Source organism: Salvelinus namaycush, unplaced genomic scaffold (assembly GCF_016432855.1).
Source record: "Salvelinus namaycush isolate Seneca unplaced genomic scaffold, SaNama_1.0 Scaffold39, whole genome shotgun sequence".
NCBI classification, from domain to species: Eukaryota; Metazoa; Chordata; class Actinopteri; order Salmoniformes; family Salmonidae; genus Salvelinus; species Salvelinus namaycush.
In genome coordinates, this window is record NW_024060896.1 from 418,830 (window position 1) to 441,195 (window position 22,366).

At 46.4% G+C, this 22,366-nt stretch overlaps 1 protein-coding gene across 2 annotated transcripts in view; it reads left to right on the forward strand.

Annotated features, from left to right (window-relative positions):
- Positions 1-22,366, forward strand: part of LOC120040883 (exostosin-1a-like) — a 141,769-nt gene that overhangs the window by 101,184 nt on the left and 18,219 nt on the right. For both annotated transcript variants that reach the window (XM_038985870.1, XM_038985871.1), the window contains 3 exons: positions 17,933-18,040; positions 18,240-18,359; positions 20,279-20,411. In XM_038985870.1, the coding sequence (XP_038841798.1) occupies positions 17,933-18,040; positions 18,240-18,359; positions 20,279-20,411 (361 nt within the window). The remainder of the gene's footprint in view (positions 1-17,932; positions 18,041-18,239; positions 18,360-20,278; positions 20,412-22,366) is intronic.

A 22,366-nucleotide genomic window follows, 5' to 3' on the forward strand; every position in this document is an offset into this window, starting at 1 on the left:
CCCCCCCCCTTGTGAGAGAGATAAAAAACCCCCCCCAAGGGGGTCATGTAAGGTCAACCAGCATGGGGTCATGTTCAGCAGCGGTGGATGTCCTCCTCTCATTTCCAGAGACTTCAAGTCTTGCAGTTTCATAAATTACAACATCTGAAGCTTTTTAGATGTTTCCTCAAACAGAACGGATAATCCTTATATCTGAATGTTTGGGTGAAGATGGCAGGGGGGGTGTGTGGTGAGATCGTGGTGTGTTGTGTGGGATGGTGTGTGTGAGACGGTGTGTGTGTGAGGAGATGATGTGTGCGGGGATGTGTGTTTGGTGTGTGTGTGTGAGAACGGTGTGTGTGAGACGGTGTGTGTGTGTGAGACGGTGTGTTGTGTGTAGTAGATGAGTGTGAGGGATGTGTTTGTTTGTTGAGACGGTGTGCGGTGTGTGTGTCGTTGAGAGGTGTGTGTGTGTGTGGTGTGTGAGACGTTGTGTGTTGTGTGAGACAAGTTGTGTGGGTCGTGGAGACGTGTGTGTGTGAGACGGTGTGTGTGTGTGAGACTGTGGTGTTGTTGTGAACGGTGTGGTGTGTGAGAGATGATGTGTGGGTGTGTGTGTGTGAGATGGTGTGTATTGTGTGTTGGAGATTGATGTGTGTGTGAGAGATGATGTGTGTGAGATGATGGTGTTGTGGAGATGATGGTGTGTGAAAGTGTGTGTGTGACCGTGTGTGTGTGAGATGAGGTGTGAGATGATGGTGTGGTGAAAGTGTGTGTGTGAGATGATGGTGTGTGAGTGATGGTGTGCTGAGATGATGGTGTGTGAAGTGTGGTGTGGAGATGATTGGTGTGTGAGATGATGGTGTGTGAAGTGTGTGTGAGAGATGATGTGTGTGAGAGATGATGGTGTTGTGGTGTGTGTGAGATGATGGTGTGTGTGAAGATGATGGTGTGAGAGATGATGGTGTGTGAAGTGTGTGGTGTGAGATGATGGTGTGGAGATGATGGTGTGTGTGTGTGTGTGTGAGCATGTGGTGTGTGTGAGAGATGATGGTGTGTGTGTGTGAGATGATGGGTGTGTGTGTGTGTGTGAGATGATGGTGTGTGTGAGAGATGATGGTGTGTGGGGGTGTGTGTGTGTGTTGTGTGTGTGTGTGTGTGTGTGTGTGTGGTGGTGTGTGTGTGGTGTGTGTGTGTGTGTGTGTGTGGTGTGTGTTGTGGTGTGTGTGAGATGATGTGTGTGTGTGAGATGATGTTGTGTGTGAGATGATGTGTGGTGTGATGATGTGTGTGAAGTGTGTGTGTGTGTTATAATAACCTCTTGGCGCTCGACCAGGGTGGATTCAAATCAAACTTTGTCACATTTAATAACAAATCAAACTTTATAGTCACATCTAATAATCACATCAAAACTTTATTAGTCACATTCTATAATCAAATCAAACTTTATTCGTCCCACATGCACGAATACAACGAGTGTAGACTTTACTGTGAATACAACAAGTGTAGACTTTACCGTGAATACAACAAGTGTAGACTTTACCGTGAAATCAACAAGTGTAGAACTTTAACCGTGAAATACAACGGAGTGGTAGACCTTTACCGTGAAATACAACCAATGTAGATAGGAACTTATACCTGTGAAATTACGTGAAACGAGTGTAATACGTAAACGTATTTACCGTGAAATACAACGTGTGACTACAGTGAATACGCACACAGTGTACTAACCGTGAATACACGAGTTGTAGGGACTTTACACGTGATCAACGATTGACATTACTTAATAACGTTTTAAATTTCGTGAAATTTACAACGAAGTGACCTTACCGGGAAAAAAGAATACTTTACGAAATCTGAGTCGTGTAGACCTCTTTACCCTGCATGAAATACAACGAGTGTAGAGTCTTTACCGTGAAATACAACTAGTGTAAGACTTTACGTGAAATCAACCGATGTATGTAGACTTTTACCGTGAAAATACCAGATTGAGACTTTACCGTGAAATACAACGAGGGTGTAGTAGACTTTAACCGTGAAATACAACGAGTGTAGACTTTACCGTTGAAATACACGATGTGACGTGTACCGAATACTAACACTGAATAACGAGTTCGTAGACTTAAAATACAACGAGTTGTAGACTTTACCGTGAAACTACAACGTGTAGACCTTTACCGTTGAAAATGTGATGACTTACCAAGCCCTTAACCAAACAGTGCAGTTCAAGAAGAAAATATTTACCGAATAACTAAAGTAAAGAATACTAAAAGTAACACAATAAAATAAACAATAACGAGGGCTCTATACACGGAGGTACCTAGTACGGGGAGTCAGTGTGCGGGGTTACAGCTTATAGGTCTTTGGACATGTAGGTGGGGGTGAAGTGATATGCATAATAAATAACAGCGAGTAGCAGCAGTGTACAAAAGGGAGGGGTCAATATAATAGTCGGGTGGCCATTTTATGATTGTTTCAGCAGTCTGATGCTTGGGGGTCAGGGCTTGCTTCAGTGATCCCAGTGGATTCAGGCAGCTCGTGATCCAGGATGGATTCAGGCTTGCCAGTGATCCAGGGTGGCTTCAGGCCTCTCATGTGATCCCAGGGTGGATTTTAAGGCTGCAGTGCTCCAGGGGTGGATTCAGGCTGCTCAGGATAGATACAGGGTGGCTTCAGGCTGCTCCAGTGATCCAGGGGTGATTCAGGCTGCTCATGATACAGGGTGGTGGTGTCATGATCATTGGTTCGCTGCCGGGTCCGGGGATCAGTGATCCAGTGAGGTGGATTCAGGCGCCCTCAGTGATCCAGGGGGTGGATTATGCTCGTATCCCGGTGCATCGCTGCTCAGTATCAGGTGGTAAGCGTCAGGGATTCAAGGGTGGATTCAGCTGTCAGTGATCCAGGGGTGGATTAGCTGCTCATGATCGTAGGATTCAGGGCTGCTCAGTGATCCACGGTGGATTCAGGGCTACTCAGTGATCCAGGGTGGAATTCAGGATGCTCAGTGATCCGGGTGGATTCAGCTATGCTCTCAGTGATTCAGGGATGGATTCAGGCTGCTCAGTGATACATGGATTGGATTCAGGCTTCCCTTCCAGGGTGACATAGAGGGTAGATTCAGGCGTGCTCAGTGATACAGGTGTGGATTCAGGCTGCTCCAGTGACCAGGGTGATTTCATGGCTGCTCAGTGATCCTAGGTGGATCAGGCTGCTCAGTGATCCAGGGTGGATTGCAGGCTGCTCAGTGATTCACAGGGTGGGATTCAGGCTGCTCATGATCCAAGGTGGATTCAAGGGTGCTCATGATTCCAGGATGGATTCGGCTAACTCAGTGATCCAGGGGTGGATTAGGCTGCTCAGTGATCCAGGGTGGATTCAGGCGGCTCTCAGTGATTCAGGGATGGATTCAGGTAGCTCAGTGATACAGTGGATGATTCAGGATCTTCAGGGTTCGCATAGAGGGTCGATCAGGCTGCTCAGTGATACAGGGTGGATTCAGGCTGCCAGTGATCCAGGTGGATTCAGGGCATGCTCAGTGCTATACAGGGTGGACTTAGGTGCTCAGTGATCCAGGGTGGATCAGGCTTGCCTCAGGATCCAGGTGGATTCAGGATGCTCAGTGGATCCAGGGTGGATTCAGGGCTACTCAGTGATCCAGTGGTGGATTCAGGCTGCTCCAGTGATCCAGGGTGGATCAGGCTGCCTCAGTGATCCAGGATGGATTCAGGCTGCTCAGTGATCCAGGGTGGAATTTCAGGCTGCGTCATTGATCCAGGGTGGATTCAGGCTATCAGTGATCCAGGGTGGATTCAGGCTGCTTCCAGGGTGATTCCAGCGCCAGGTGTGATTCAGGCTGCTCAGTGATTCAGGATGGTCAGCTCTCAGGCAGCGATGGTCAGCTGCAGTGATACGTGGATTCAGGCAGCTCAGTGATTCAGGATGGATTCAGGCTGCTCCAGGGTGGATAGAGGGATTCAGGTAGACCCCTGGACTGGGCTAGAGGATATCACGACACTGAGGGTTCTATTCATAGCAGATCTGCCCAGACTCACACATCCAGGCCAAACCAATTACACGCCCGACGCAGGGACTTCAAAGCATCTCCTTAATCCAACTGCCTGACTGACCTTAGATTGGAGTGGAAGAGGAGGTGCTGACTGACCTGTAGATTGAAGAGAAGGGAGGTGCGACTGACCTGTTAATTGGAGAGGAAGAGGAGGTGCTGACTGACCTTTTAGTTGGAGAAGGAGGTGCTGAACTGACCTGTCTAGATTGGAGAAGAGGGGGCTGCTGACCTGATCCTGTAGATTGAGTTAAGGGGAGAGGAGTGTGCTGACTGACCTGTAGATTGAGGATGAAAGGAGGGAAGAGGAGGTGCTTGAACTGACCTGAGATTGGAAAGAGGAAGAGGAGGAGGTGGCTGACTGACGACCTGTAGATTAGGAGAAAGAGGAGGTGCTGACTGACCTAGTAGATTGTAGAAGAGGAGTGTGGCTGACTGACCTGTAGATGGGGAAAGAAGAGGGAGGTGCTGACACCTGTAGATTGGAGAGAAGAGGAGGTGCTGATGACCTGTAGATTGGAGGGAATAGGAGGTGCTGGACTGAACTCTGTATATGGAGGGGAAGAGGAGGGCTGATGATCTGTAGATTGGAGGAAGAGGAGGTGCTGCTGATCCTGTAGATTGAGGGATGAGGAGGCTGCTGATGACCTGTAGATTGGATAGAAGAGGAGGTGCTGAAGGACCTGTAGTATTGGAAGGAAAGGAGGGTGCTGACTGACTGTAGATTGGAGAGAGGAGGTGCGATCTGACCTGTAGATTGGAGAAGAGGAGGTGCTGACTACCTGCCCCATAACCTTGGACCCGAGCAGGAGTGCTGATGACCTGTAGCTTGGAGAGAAGAGGATGTGCTGACTGACCTGTAGATTGGAGGGAGAGGACGGTGGCGACTGACCTGTTAGATTGGAGGAAAGAGGAGTGTGTGCTGCTGGCCTGTAGATTGGAGGGAAGAGGAGGTTCCTGACTGAACCTGTAGATTTGGAGGGAAGAGGAGGTGCTGACTGACGTAATTGGAGAGAAGTAGGAGGTGCTGACCTGATGGGAAGGAGTCTTGATGCCTGTAGATTGAGGGAAAGGAGGTGCTGACTGACCGGTTGGGAGAGGATGTACTGACTTGTGATTGGGGGAAGAGGAAGGTGTGAACTGACCTGTAGATTGGAGGGAAGAGGAGGATGGCTGACTGACTTGTAGATTTGGAGGGAAGAAGGAGGTGCTGACTGACCTGTAGATTGGAGGAAGAGGAGGTGCTGACTGACCTGTAGTATTGGAGAGAAGAGGGAGGTGCTGACGACCTATAGATTGGATGGGAAGAGGAGGTGCTGACTGACTGTAGATTGATGGAAGAGGGAGGTGCGGCTGACCTGTAGATTGGAGGAAGGGAAGGTGCCGACTGACCTGTAGATGGAGGGAAAGAGGAGGTGCTGAACGACCTGAAGATTGGAGGGAAGAGGGGTGCTGACTGACCTGTAGATTGGAGGGAAGAGGAGTTGTGACTGACTGTAGATTGGAGAGAAGAGGAGTGTGCTGACTGACCTGTAGATTGGAGAGAAGAGGAGGTGCTGACTGACCTGTAGATTGAGGGAACGAGGGGTGCGTACGACCTGTAGGATTGGAAGAGAAGCTAGGAGGTGCTGATGACTTAGATTGGAGAGAAGAGGAGTGCTGATGACCTGTATATTTGATGAGAAGATGAGGTGCTGACTGTACTGTAGATTGGTAGGGGAGAGGAAGAGGCTGACTGACCCGTAGATTGGGGGCAAGAGGAGGTGCGACTGACCTGTAGATTGAGAGAAAGGAGGTGCTGACTGACTAGATTGGAGAGAAGAGGAGGTGCTGACTGACCTGTAGATTTGGAGGGAAGAGGAGGTGCTGACTAACTGTAGATTGGAGCGAAGAGGAGGTGCTGACTGACCTGTAAGATTGGAGAGAAGAGGAGGGTACAAGTGTGTTGAGCGGTGCAGGTTTTTTCTTTTTTAGGGCTCAGAGATTAGAACATGTCATTTCCACGAATCAGGTACCTCTGTAGTGGAGTTATAAAAGCTGTTGGTGTTCATCCTTCGTGTTAAGAAGGGTCTGCGTGTTTCCAGACCCAAAAACAGTTCAGAAGAGTTTGTGAATATATATGACAGAATTTTGTCTGTTTGGACTTCGGGTAAGTTTGTTTTCTTCCGACAGCTGTTTGGGGGCGTCAGTGCGTATTTTTCTGAGGGCCAGCCGAAGTTCACACCCCTTTTGTCCCTGATTGTCAACTAGTGGATTCTTCCAATTCAAATTTTGTTGTTTATTCAACGAGAGACGTATGTCCGTTTTTTCACACAAATGTTTCATTGAGAATATCTGCACCGAACATCTTAGATGTAAAATGACCTGCCTAAGATCTCTTCAACAAAAAAATCAAGAAACGTCATTTATTTTGATGTTATCTTAGATTTAATTCTGTCTACGGCATCTCAAAATGGACAAACAGTACTTTCGCCAACCGAAACGAAGCATGCTAAAGCCTTTAGTACCACTGGTGTCATTCACTGTGTCAATCAACTATTATCCTGTATAGCTTCAACGCTAACCCAGATAGAGAATGTAGTAACCCTCTCTGTCCTAGCCCTGGAGGGCTAGGAGACTCCCCAGCTCTAACCCCTGTCCTTACGTCTGTCTGTTTCCTCATTCCTCTTTAAGTAAGCCCTGGGTCCATTCACTGTGATCCAACTCTTATCCTGCCATAGCTCAAAGCTAATCCCAGATAGAGGACATTACCCTCTCTGTCCAGCCCTGGAGGTGTAGGAGATCTCCCCAGCTTAACCCTGTCTACGTCTGTCTGTTCCTCCATTCCTCTGTGGTCCTTTGTGCTAGTTTGTAAGAAGCTTGGTGTTAACAACGCCAAAGTCTTGGTTTCAATCACGCGGGGCCAATCTATGCACTACTGTTGTGAAGTCACTGTTGTGAAGTCACGTTAAGTCACTGTTGTGAAGTTCCCTGTTGATACGTGTCTACTGAATGCAAGTCCCTTTGATACGTGGTCTACTGAATGCCCAGTCCCTGTTGATACGTGTCTACTGATGCCAGATTCTATTTAATATTAACATGAGTCCCTGTTGATACTGGTCTACTGAATGCCAGTCCTGTTGATACGTGTCTACTGAATGCAGTCCCTGTTGATACGTGTCTACTGAATGCCAGTCCCTGTTTGATACGTGTCCTACTGAATGCCAGTCCCTGTTGATACGTGTCTACTGAATCCGTCCCTGCACGTACATCCATCCTGTTGATACGTGTCTACTGAATGGCAGTCCTGTTGATACGTGTTACTGAATGCCAGTCCCTGTGATACGTGTCTATGAATGCCACCTGTTGATACGTGTCTACTGAATGCCAGTCCCTGTTGATACGGGTCTACTGAATGCCAGTCCCTGTTGATACGTTCTACGAATGCCAGTCCTGTGATACGTGTCTACTGAATGCCAGGTCATATTAATATTAACAGTGAAGTCCCTGTTGATAGTGTACTACTGATGCCCGTCCCTGTTGATACGTGTCTACTGAATGCCAGATCATATTAATGTGTAACCCTTATCCATCTGTTCTCTCTTCAGACATGATTACAGAGAGATGCTCACAACTCTACTTCTGTCTGGTTCCCAGAGGACGAAGCCTGGGGTCCTTCGCTGCCTGGAAGCATCTGCAGGTACACACACCACGTACAACACACACACACACACACGTACAACACCACGTACACACACACACACACACAACAGAACACACCACGTACACACACCAAGTACACACACCACGTACACACACCACGTACACCACACACGTACACACACAACGTACACAGACACAAACACACCACGTACCACACACCACGTACACACAACAGATACACAACACGTACACACACACCGTACACAGACACACACACACACACACACACACCAGTACACACAACACACACACCAGTACACACACCACGTACAAACACCACGTACACACACCACGTACACACACCACGTACACACACACACCACATACACACACACCACACACACAGACACACACTACATTTGCACTAGGTGTGTATAAGCCATTGACTTTAAAGCTGTTTTCATTTGATAGTGTCCTGGATTTTTGTTAAATGAAATAGCCATGTATTGTCCCTGTTTGGCTCTCCGTCATTCTGCTAGTTCGCTAACCAGCCGTACAGCTTCTGCCAGAGAGGGAGAGAGCAGCCTTCCTCTGTGTCTCTGTCCCGACCCCAGTACAGCTTCTCAGAGAGGGAGAGAGCGCCTTCCTCGTGTCTCTGGTCCCGACCCCCAGAGGCTTCCATTCACATCCTGTATTATTAACTAACTCAGCAGGGTGTGTAATGAGACGGAGAGAAACTGACTGTCCTGAACACAGGACCGCTGAGGGATCAGAGGACTGCTACTGTACTGGAAACCCCATGTAGTCAATATACTGTCCCCATCTACTGTCCCCATCTACTGTCCCCATGTAGATCACTATACTGTCCCCATCTACTGTCCTGAACAACCAGGACCGCTGAGGGATCAGAGGACTGCTACTGTACTGGGAACCCCATGTAGATCACTCTACTGTCCCTATGTAGATCACTCTACTGTCCCATTACTGTCCCCATTACTGTCTATGTAGATCACTCTACTGTCCCCATCTACTGTTCCCCATCTACTGTCCTGAACAACCAGGACCGCTGAGGATCAGAGGACTGTACTGTACTGGGAACCCCATGTAGATCACTGTACTGTCCCCATCTACTGTCCCATCTACTGTCTATGTAGATCACTTACTGTCCCCATTACTGTCCCTATGTAGATCACTCTACTGTCTCCATTTACTGTCTCAAATCTAACAATAATTTTGAGTTGTTTAACACTTTTTTGTTACTACATGTTAACATAGTGGTTATTTCATAGTTTGATGTCTTCACTATTATTCTACAATGTAGAAAACTAAAAAGGAAGAAAACCCACCGGAATGAGTAGTATAACCCTGGAAGAGTAGTATAACCCTTAAATGAGTAGTATAAACCTGGAATGAGTAGTATAACCTTGAATGAGTAGTATAAACCTTAAATGAGTAGGATAACCCTTGAATGAGTAGTATAACCCTTGAATGAGTAGTATAAACTGGGAATGAGTAGTATAACCCTGGAATGAGTAGTATAACCCTTGAATGAGTAGTATAACCCTGGAATGAGTAGTATAACCCATGAATGAGTAGTATAACCATGAATGAGTAGTATAACCCATGAATAGTAGTTTAACCCTTGAATGAGTAGTATAACCCTGGAATGAGTAGTATAACCCTTAAATGAGTGTAAACCTGGAATGAGTGTATACCCTTGAATGGGGTAGTATAACCCTCGGAATGAGTAGTATAACCCTGGAAATGAGTAGTATAACCCTTAAATGAGTAGTATAACCCTGGAATGAGTAGTATAAACCCTGAATGAGTAGTATAACCTGAATGAGTAGTATAACCCTTGAATGAGTAGATAACCTGAATGAGTAGTATGAACACGGCATATGAGTAGTATAACCCTGGAATGGTAGTATAACCCGGAATGAGTAGTATAAACCCTGGAAATGAGGTCAGTATAACCCCTTGAATGAGTACCGTATATAACCCTGGAATGAGTAGTATAACCCTGGATGAGTAGTATAACCTGGAATGGAGTTATAACCTGGAATGAGTAGATAAAACCTGTGAATGAGTAGATAACTTGAAAGTAGTATAACCCTGGAATGGGTAGTATAACCCTTGAATGGTAAGTATAACCCTGGAATGAGTAGTACAACCCTATGTATATACAGTACCAGTATTCAGACCTTTTACTCAGTACTTTGTTGAGGCACCTTTTGGTGAATTCAGAAGATTGTGTGGGGTCTGTTATGACACTGAGGATGGCAGAAGGGTGGTAAGAGATGGTAAGAGCTAAGGCTTCAGAGGGACAGGGTGTGTGGACAGCAGTGGTTGAATGACACCCAGATTAAGGACAGGAGGACACACCCCCTGGCTGACAGGCTGTAGCCTCTATTTGACACACCCCTGGCTGACAGGGCTGTAGCTCATTGGACACACCCCTGGCTGACAGGGCTGTAGCCTCTATTTGGACACACCCCCTGGTTGACAGGGCTGTAGCCTCTATTTGGACACACCCCCCTGTGTTGACAGGGCTGTAGCCTCATTTGGACACACCCCCTGGCTGACAGGGCTGTAGCCTCTACTTGGACCCCCCCCTGGCTGACAGGGCTGTAGCCTCTATTTGGACACACCCCCTGGTTGACAGGGCTGTAGCCTCTATTTGGACACACCCCCTGGCTGACAGGGCTGTAGCCTTATTGGACACACCCCCGACTGACAGGGCTGTAGCTCACTGGACACACCCCTGGCTGACAGGGCTGTAGCCTCTATTTTGGACACACCCCCTGGCTGTCAGGGCTGTAGCCCTATTTGGACACACCCCCTGAGTGACAGGGCTGTAGCCTCTATTTGGACACACCCCTGGCTGACAGGGCTGTAGCCTCTATTTGGACACACCCCCTGACTGACAGGGCTGTAGCCTCTACTTGGACACACCCCTGGCTGACAGGGCTGTAGCCTCTATTTGGACACACCCCTGGCTGTCAGGGCTGTAGCATATATTTGGACACACCCCTGGTTGACAGGCGGTAGCCTCTATTTGGACACACCCCCTGGCTGACAGGGCTGTAGCCTCTATTTGGACACACCCCCTGGCTGACAGGACTAGAGCCTCTATTTGGACACACCCCTGCTGACAGTGGCTGTAGCCTCTATTTGGACACAGAGACAGTGGAGCACAGAAAGTGACACACACACACACACACACACCACACACACAACAACACACACACACACAACACACACACCACAAACAAATACACAAACAAATACATTTTGCATACACACTTTACACATTGCTAATAGGCTCAAATGAACACGTAGGCTTTTGTTTACCATTGTACTTTACTCACATACAACAAACAATTTGAGAAATGAGTCCCTGGCAATGGAATTAATTATGCTATTAATGACAGGTTAATGGCTGCTGTGCGGTGCGGAATAAAATGGTCTACTATCGCTATATGGCTGAAAGGAAGTAGATAAGTTCTGCTGAAGAAACAGACGGGAAGTGATGGTGACAGAATGTTTTAAAGACCCAAACCACTGACATCAACATGTTGGGATGATTTATTGTTGTCTATGCGGACGATAATTGGTGCATCATTAGATGGTCTCAGTGAGATGCATCGGCAGTGGACGAATTAGTGTCATTAGTAGTGAAACCAGGGACAGGACACAGCTGATTTGATTCACTTGTCCTTGGTAAACCAGAACAATACTAGTGATGTCCTGTTCCTCATGAAACCAGACACAATACTAGTGCATGTACTGTCCTGTCCTCATGGAACCAGACACAATACTAGTGATGTACCTGTCTCATGTAACCAGACACAATACTAGTGATGTCCTGTCCTCATGTAACCAGACACAATACTAGTGATGTCCTGTCCTCATGGAACCAGACACAATACAGTGATGTACTGCTCCTCATGGAAACAGACACAATACTAGTGTGTCCTGTCCTCATGGACCAGACACAATACTAGTGAGTCGTACTGTCCTCAGGAACCAGACACAATCTAGTGATGTCTGTCCTGTCCTCAGAACCAGACACAATACTTACTGTGATGTCCTGTCCTATGGACCAGACACAATACTAGTGATGTCCTGTCCCTCATGAACCAAACACAATACTAGTGATGTACTGTCCTCATGGAACCAGACACAATACTAGTGATGGCCTGTACACTATGGAACCAGACACAAATACTAGTGATGTCACTGTCGCTCATGTAACCAGACACAATACTAGTGATGTCCTGTCTCATGTAACCAGACACAATATAGTGATGTCTGTTCCTATGTAACCAGAACAATTACTAGTGGATGTACTGTCCTCATGGAACCAGACACAATACTAGTGATGTGACTGTCCTCATGTAACCAGACACAATACTAGTGAAGTCCTGTCCTCATGGAAGAACAATAATAGTGATGTACTGTCCTCATGTAACAGACACAATACTAGTGATGTCATGTCTCATGGAACCAGACACAATACAGGATGTACTGTCTCATGTAACCAGACACAATACTAGTGATGGTCCTGTCCTCATGGAACCAGACACAATACTAGTGATGTATGTCCTGTCCTCATGGAACCAGACACAATACTAGTGATGTCCTGTCCTCATGGACCACACAATACTAGTGATGTCTCGTCCTCATGTAACCAGACACAATACTAGTGATGTCCTGACTGTCCTCATGAACCAGACACACATACTAGTGATGTCCTGTCATCATGTAACCAGACACAATACTAGTGATGTTCCTGTTCCTCATGTAACCAGACACAATACTAGTGATGTCCTGTCTCATGAACCAGACACAATACTAGTGATGTTACTGTTCCATGGAACCAGACACAATACTAGTGATGTCCTGTCTGCCTCATGTAACCAGACACAATACTAGTGATTTGTACTGTCCTCATGTAACCAGACCAATACTAGTGATGTTCTGTCCATGTAACAGACACAATACTAGTGATGTCCGTCCTCATGTAACCAGACACAATACTAGTGATGTCCTGTCCTCATGGGAACCAGACACAATAATAGTGATTGTCCTGTCCTCATGGAACCAGACACAATACTAGTGATGTCCTTCCTCATGTGAACCAGACACAATACTAGTGATGTCCTGTCCTCATGGAACCAGACACAATACTAGTGATGTCCTGTCCTCATGTAACCAGACACAATACTAGTGATGTATGTCCTCATGTAACCAGACACAATACTAGTGATGTCCTGTACTCTCATGGACCAGACACAATATGTGATGTCTGTCCTCATGTAACCAGACACATACTAGTGTGTCCTGTCCTCATGTAACCAGACACAATACTAGTGATGTACTGTACTGTCTCATGGAACCGACACAATACTAGTGATGTCCTGTATCATGGAACCAGACACAATACTAGTGATGTCCGTCCTCATGGAACCAGACACAATACTAGTGTGTATGTCCTGTCCTCATGGAACCAGACACAATACTAGTGATGTCCTGTCCTCATGAACCAGACACAATACTATTGATGTCCTGTCCTCATGTAACCAGACACATATAGGATGACTGTCTCATGGAACAGCACAATACTAGTGATGTCCTGTCCTCATGTAACCAGACACAATCTAGTGGATGACTGTCCTCATGAACCAGAAATAATACTAGTGATGTACTGTCCTCATGTAACCAGACACAATACTAGTGATGTACTGTCCTCATGGAAACCAGACACAATACTAGTGATGTAGTCCCATGTAACCAGACACAATACTAGTGAAGTCTGTCCTCATGACCAGACACAATACTAGTGATGTACTGTCCTCATGTAAACAGACACAATACTAGTGATGTCCTGTCCTCATGGAACCAGACACACATACTAGTGATGGACTGTCTCATGTAACCAGACACAATACTAGTGATGTCCTGTCCTCATGGAAACAGACCACAATACTAGTGATGTACTGTCTGTCCTCATGGAACCAGACACAATACTAGTGATGGTCCGTACTGTCCTCATGTAACCAGACACCATACTAGTGATGTCCTGTCATCATGTAACCAGACACAATACTAGTGATGTTCCTGTCCTCATGTAACCAGACCAATACTAGTGATGTCTGTCCTCATGGAACAGACACAATCTAGTGAGTCCTGTCCTCATGTAACCAGACACAATACTAGTGATGTACGTCCTCATGTAACCAGACACAATACTAGTGATGTCCTGTCCTCATGGAACCAGAACAATACTAGTGATGTCCTGTCCTCATGAACCAGACACAATACTAGTGATGTCCTGTCCTCATGGAACCAGACACAATACTAGTGATGTCCTGTCTCCATGGAACCAGACACAATACTAGTGATGTCCTTCGTCCATATAACCAGACAATACTAGTGATGTACTGTCCTCATGTAACCAGACACAATACTAGTGATGTCCTGTACTGTCCTCATGTAACCAGACACAATACTAGTGTATGTCCTGTCCTCATGTAACCAGACACAATACTAGGATGTCCTGTCCTCATGTAACCAGACACAATACTAGTAGTATGTACTGTCCTCATGTAAACCAGACACAATACTAGTGATGTACTGTCCTCATGTAACCCGACACAATACTAGTGATGTCCTGTCCTCATGTAACCAGACACATACTAGATGATGTACTGTCCTCATGGAACCAGACACAATACTAGTGATGTCCTGTCCCTCATGGAACCAGACACAATACTATGATGTCCTGTCCTCATGTAACCAGACACAATACTAGTGATGTCCTGTCCTCATGGAACCAGGACACAATTACTAGTGATGTACTGTCCTGTCCTCATGTAACCAGCACACAATACTAGTGATGTCCTGTCTCATGTAACCAGACACAATACTAGTGATGTCCTGTCTGTCCTCATGGAACCAGACACAATACTAGTGATGTATGTCCTGTCCTCAGTAACCAGACACAATACTAGTGATGTACTGTCCTCATGTAACCAGACACAATACTAGTGTGTCCTGTCCTCATGGAACAGACACAATACTAGTGATGTACTGTCCTCATGTAACCAGACCAACTACTAGTGATGTCCTGTCCTCATGTGAACCAGACCACAATACTAGTATTGTGTCTGGTTACATGAGGACAGTACATCAATAGTATTGTGTCTGGTTCCATGAGGACAGGACATCATAGTATTGTGTCTGGTTACATGAGTACAGTACATCACTAGTATTGTGTCTGGTTACATGAGGAAGGACAGTAAATCACTAGTATTTGTGTCGGAGTTCATGAGGACAGGACAGGCCATCACCTAGTATTGTGTCTGGTTACATGAGGACGGAATACTAGTATTGTGTCTGGTTCCATGACCCCGGACAGACAGGAAATCACTAGTATTGTGTTGGTTCAATGAGACAGGAATCACTAGTATTGTGCTGGTTACATGAGGACAGGACTATCCACATAGTTTGTGTCTCGGTTCCATGAGGACAGGACACGGACATCACTAGTATGTGTACTGGTTCATGACGGACCGAGGACAGTACATCACTAGTATTGTGTCTGGTTACATGAGGACAGGACATACGCTAGTATTGTGTTTGGGTACATGAGACAGGACATCACTAGTATTGTGTACTGGTACATGAGGGACAGTACAGTACATCACTAGTATTGTGTATGGTTACATGAGGACAGGACATCGTAGTATGTGTACTGAGTTACATGAGGACAGGACATCACTAGTATTGTGTCTGGTTACATGAGGACGTAAGGACATCATAGTATTGTGTACTGGTTACATGAGGAACAGTACATCACTAGTATTGGTATGGACATGAGGACAGGACCTCACTAGTATGTGTCTGGTTCCATGAGGACCAGGACAATCACTAGTATTGTGTCTGGTTCCATTTGAGGGACAGGGACATCACTAGTATGTGTCTTGTTCCATGAGGACGGGACATCACTAGTATTGTGTATGGTTTCATGAGGGGACAGCGACAATCACTAGTATTGTGCTCTGGTTACATGAGGACAGGACATCACACTAGTTATTGTGTCTGGGTTACATGAGGACCAGGACAGGACATCACTAGTATTGTGTCTGGTTCCATGAGGGGACAGTACAATCACTAGTATTTGTCGGTTCCATGAGGACCGGACATCAGTAGTATGTGTCTGGTTAAGATGCAGGACATCCCACTATTATTGTGTCTGGTACATGAGCGACAGACAGGGGACATCACTAGTATTGTGTGGGGTCCATTGAGGACAGGACAGTACATACTAGTATTGGTCTGGTTCCATGAGGGACAGGACATGGGACTAGTATTGTGTTGGTTACATAGGACAGTCCATCACTAGTATTGTGTCTGGTTCCATGGAGGACAGGGACATCCACTAGTAATGGGTCTGGGTCTACATGAGGACAGTACATCACTAGTATTGTGTACTGTTCCATGAGGACAGGACTCACTAGTATTGTGTCTGGTTACATGAGGACAGTACACACTAGATTGTGTCGGGTTCCATGGGACAGTACATCACTAGTATGTGTTGTTCATGAGGACAGTACATCAACTAGTATTGGGTCTGTTCCATGAGGACAGTGCATCACTAGTATGACCAGAACAATACTAGTGAGTCCTGTCCTCATGTAACCAGACACAATACTAGTGATGTACTGTCCTCATGTAACCAGACACAATACTAGTGATGTACTGTCCTCATGTAACCAGACACAATACTAGTGATGTCCTGTCCTCATGTAACCAGACACAATACTAGTGATGTCCTGTCCTCATGTAACCAGACACAATACTAGTGATGTCCTGTCCTCATGTAACCAGACACAATACTAGTGATGTCCTGTCCTCATGGAACCAGACACAATACTAGTGATGTCCTGTCCTCATGTAACCAGACACAATACTAGTGATGTACTGTCCTCATGTAACCAGACACAATACTAGTGATGTCCTGTCCTCATGTAACCAGACACAATACTAGTGATGTCCTGTCCTCATGTAACCAGACACAATACTAGTGATGTCCTGTCCTCATGTAACCAGACACAATACTAGTGATGTCCTGTCCTCATGTAACCAGACACAATACTAGTGATGTACTGTCCTCATGTAACCAGACACAATACTAGTGATGTACTGTCCTCATGTAACCAGACACAATACTAGTGATGTACTGTCCTCATGTAACCAGACACAATACTAGTGATGTACTGTCCTCATGGAACCAGACACAATACTAGTGATGTACTGTCCTCATGTAACCAGACACAATACTAGTGATGTACTGTCCTCATGTAACCAGACACAATACTAGTGATGTACTGTCCTCATGGAACCAGACACAATACTAGTGATGCACTGTCCTCATGGAACCAGACACAATACTAGTGATGTCCTGTCCTCATGGAACCAGACACAATACTAGTGATGTACTGTCCTCATGTAACCAGACACAATACTAGTGATGTCCTGTCCTCATGTAACCAGACACAATACTAGTGATGTCCTGTCCTCATGTAACTAGACACAATACTAGTGATGTACTGTCCTCATGTAACCAGACACAATACTAGTGATGTACTGTCCTCATGTAACCAGACACAATACTAGTGATGTCCTGTCCTCATGTAACCAGACACAATACTAGTGATGTACTGTCCTCATGTAACCAGACACAATACTAGTGATGTCCTGTACTGTCCTCATGTAACCAGACACAATACTAGTGATGTACTGTCCTCATGGAACCAGACACAATACTAGTGATGTACTGTACTGTCCTCATGTAACCAGACACAATACTAGTGATGTCCTGTCCTCATGTAACCAGACACAATACTAGTGATGTCCTGTCCTCATGTAACCAGACACAATACTAGTGATGTACTGTCCTCATGTAACCAGACACAATACTAGTGATGTCCTGTCCTCATGTAACCAGACACAATACTAGTGATGCACTGTCCTCATGGAACAAAACACAATACTAGTGATGTGCTGTCCTCACTGTGTTAGAGAATAGTGTTGACACAAGCACCAAAATACACTATTAGACCCACCGTAGCCATTGGAGTACGTGGCACTGGCATAGCAGAGACATGTACCAAGGATAGTAACTCCTCCAGTCCAATAACTGTATACTCATTACTGTGTTACCCGTGTGTTGGCCTGCAGGCTGCCTGTGTACCTGTGATACTCAGTAACGGCTGGGAGATGCCCTTCTCAGAGATCATCCACTGGAACACAGCAGCTGTGATCGGGGACGAACGACTGCTACTGCAGGTGTCGTAGATATTTTAACCCTTTATTCACCAGGTAACGCTAAGTCGGCTGAGTGACAACACATTCTTCCTTTATATATATATTTTATGATCCGTTCCAGTATGTTAGAACGGTATATTTGACACGTCCAGTGTCTCTGACTGTTTGATTGACAGATCATGTCACTGTATTAGTTCTGACTGTAGTTCTGTTGTTCCAGATTCCGTCTACGGTGCGTTCAATTCACCAGGACAACATCCTGTCTCTCAGACAGCAGACCCAGTTCCTGTGGGAGGCCTACTTCTCCTCTGTAGAGAGGATAGTACTCACAACACTAGAGGTAAGAGGACCGTATACTGCTACTCGTCTGTAGAGAGGATAGTACTCACAACACTAGAGGTAAGAGGACCATATACTGCTGCTACTGCTACTCTTCTGTAGAGAGGATAGTACTCACAACACTAGAGGTAAGAGGACCGTATACTGCTACTCTTCTGTAGAGAGGATAGTACTCACAACACTAGAGGTAAGAGGACCATATACTGCTACTCGTCTGTAGAGAGGATAGTACTCACAACACTAGAGGTAAGAGGACCATATACTGCTGCTACTGCTACTCTTCTGTAGAGAGGATAGTACTCACAACACTAGAGGTAAGAGGACCATATACTGCTACTCTTCTGTAGAGAGGATAGTACTCACAACACTAGAGGTAAGAGGACCATATACTGCTACTCGTCTGTAGAGAGGATAGTACTCACAACACTAGAGGTAAGAGGACCATATACTGCTGCTACTGCTACTCTTCTGTAGAGAGGATAGTACTCACAACACTAGAGGTAAGAGGACCATATACTGCTACTCGTCTGTAGAGAGGATAGTACTCACAACACTAGAGGTAAGAGGACCATATACTGCTGCTACTGCTACTCTTCTGTAGAGAGGATAGTACTCACAACACTAGAGGTAAGAGGACCATATACTGCTACTCGTCTGTAGAGAGGATAGTACTCACAACACTAGAGGTAAGAGGACCATATACTGCTACTCGTCTGTAGAGAGGATAGTACTCACAACACTAGAGGTAAGAGGACCGTATACTGCTACTCGTCTGTAGAGAGGATAGTACTCACAACACTAGAGGTAAGAGGACCATATACTGCTACTCGTCTGTAGAGAGGATAGTACTCACAACACTAGAGGTAAGAGGACCATATACTGCTGCTACTGCTACTCTTCTGTAGAGAGGATAGTACTCACAACACTAGAGGTAAGAGGACCATATACTGCTGCTACTGCTACTCTTCTGTAGAGAGGATAGTACTCACAACACTAGAGGTAAGAGGACCATATACTGCTACTCGTCTGTAGAGAGGATAGTACTCACAACACTAGAGGTAAGAGGACCGTATACTGCTACTCTTCTGTAGAGAGGATAGTACTCACAACACTAGAGGTAAGAGGACCATATACTGCTACTCTTCTGTAGAGAGGATAGTACTCACAACACTAGAGGTAAGAGGACCATATACTGCTACTCTTCTGTAGAGAGGATAGTACTCACAACACTAGAGGTAAGAGGACCATATACTGCTACTCTTCTGTAGAGAGGATAGTACTCACAACACTAGAGGTAAGAGGACCATATACTGCTACTACTGCTACTATTACTACTACTACTGCTACTATTACTACTACTACTGCTACTACTACTACTACTACTACTACTAATATTACAACAACTACTGCTACTATTACTACTATTATTACTACTACTACTGATACTACTACTACTACTACTATTATTACTACTACCACTACTACTAGTACTACTACTACTACCACTACTATTATTACTACTACTACTACTACCACTACTATTACTAATATTACAACAACTACTGCTACTATTACTACTATTATTATTACTACTACTACTGATACTACTAATACTACTACTATTATTACTACTACCACTACTACTAGTACTACTACTACTACCACTACTACTACTACTACCACTACTATTACTACTACTACTACTATTACTACTACTACCACTACTACTAGTACTACTACTACTAGTAGTAGTAACAGGTGTTTGTCAGAGAGCTACTCAGAGGCCTTCTTGGACGTAGCTCTGCTTGGGTGCCTCTTGAGGAAATCCTTTTCAGCATGTCAACTGACCAGTGAATTGTCTTGTTAGCAGCTTTGATTATTACTATTGTTGATTTGCCTCTGTTTCTCTCCCTGTACCAGATCATCCATGACCGGGTGCTCCAGCATGCAGCCCGTAGTAACCTGATGTGGAACAGTCTTCCTGGAGGTCTCTACTCCCTGCCTCAGTACTCCTCATACCTGGGAGACTTCCCTTTCCACTATGCCAAGCTAGGTGAGTCCTGCAACTATCTTCAGATAGATCTCAATGTGTATCAAAGTTCATCAATGTGGATGGTCATGAATTTGGTTCTCTGGGCAAATACAACAGGGGTACCGCAAGGTTCTATTTTAGACCCTGTTCAGTTCACCATTTAAATCTATCTGGTAGACTTCCCCTTCGCCAAGCGAGGTGAGTCCTACTGTAACATATCTTGTGGTGTTGTTCCACGATCATCTACATTCTCCCACTTTGTATTGCTCAGATCTTCCACTACGCCAAGCTACATGTCGGTGAGTCTTGCAACCATCTGTTAAAGAGAACCCAGAACATTCATGTGGATGGTTGTAAATCTGATTTCATGAACATTACAAAAGAGTGTAGCAAAAGCTTCTATTTTAGGCCCAGTCCTTTTACCATTTCTATAAATGACATTGGTAAAACGGGGGAAATGTAGATTCATCTGTATTTTCTTTATTTTTTAAATTTATTTCACCTTTATTTAACCAGGTAGGCTAGTTTGGAACAAGTTCTCATTTACAACTGTGACCTGGCCAAGAATAAAGCAAAGCAGTGCGACACAAACAACAACACAAGAGTTACACATGGAATAAACAAAACGTACAGTCAATAATACTGATTGTTGATGACACTGTTCTACATTCATGTGCTCTCTTATATAGATGCATATTACATCAGTTAGCAATACAAGGTTGATGATCAGGTGTCCAGGGTAATTCAGATGGAAGTTTGGAAGTAGCGGGGGGGGGCGGTATGGAAGTAGTGGGGCGGGGGGGGGACAGTATGGAAGTAGTGGGGGGGGCAGTATGGAAGTAGTGGGGCGGGGGGGGGACAGTATGGAAGTAGTGGGGGGGGCAGTATGGAAGTAGTGGGGCGGGGGGGGGACAGTATGGAAGTAGTGGGGGGGGCGGTATGGAAGTAGTGGGGCGGGGGGGGGACAGTATGGAAGTAGTGGGGGGGGACAGTATGGAAGTAGTGGGGGGGGCGGTATGGAAGTAGTGGGGCGGGGGGGGGACAGTATGGAAGTAGTGGGGGGGGGACAGTATGGAAGTAGTGGGGGGGGCGGTATGGAAGTAGTGGGGCGGGGGGGGGACAGTATGGAAGTAGTGGGGGGGGCGGTATGGAAGTAGTGGGGCGGGGGGGGGACAGTATGGAAGTAGTGGGGGGGGCGGTATGGAAGTAGTGGGGCGGGGGGGGGACAGTATGGAAGTAGTGGGGGGGGCGGTATGGAAGTAGTGGGGCGGGGGGGGGACAGTATGGAAGTAGTGGGGGGGGGCGGTATGGAAGTAGGGGGGGGGGGGGGGGGGGGGTATGGAAGTGGGGGGGGGGGCGGTATGGAAGTAGTGGGGGGGAGCAGTATGGAAGTAGTGGGGGGGGGGCAGTATGGAAGTAGTGGGGGGGAGCAGTATGGAAGTAGTTGGGGGGGGGGCAGTATGGAAGTAGTGGGGGGGAGCAGTATGGAAGTAGTTGGGTTGGGGGCAGTATGGAAGTAGTGGGGGGGGGGGGGCAGTATGGAAGTAGTGGGGGGGGGGGCAGTATGGAAGTAGGGTTGGGGGCAGTATGGAAGTAGTGGGGGGGGGGGGGCAGTATGGAAGTAGTGGGGGGGAGCAGTATGGAAGTAGTTGGGGGGGGGGGCAGTATGGAAGTAGTGGGGGGGAGCAGTATGGAAGTAGTTGGGTTGGGGGCAGTATGGAAGTAGTGGGGGGGGGGGGGCAGTATGGAAGTAGTGGGGGGGGGGGGCAGTATGGAAGTAGTGGGGGGGGCAGTATGGAAGTAGTTGGGTTGGGGGCAGTATGGAAGTAGTGGGGGGGGGGGGGGCAGTATGGAAGTAGTGGGGGGGGGGGGGGGCAGTATGGAAGTAGTGGGGTTGGGGGCAGTATGGAAGTAGTGGGGGGGGGGCAGTATGGAAGTAGTGGGGGGGGGGGGCAGTATGGAAGTAGTGGGGTTGG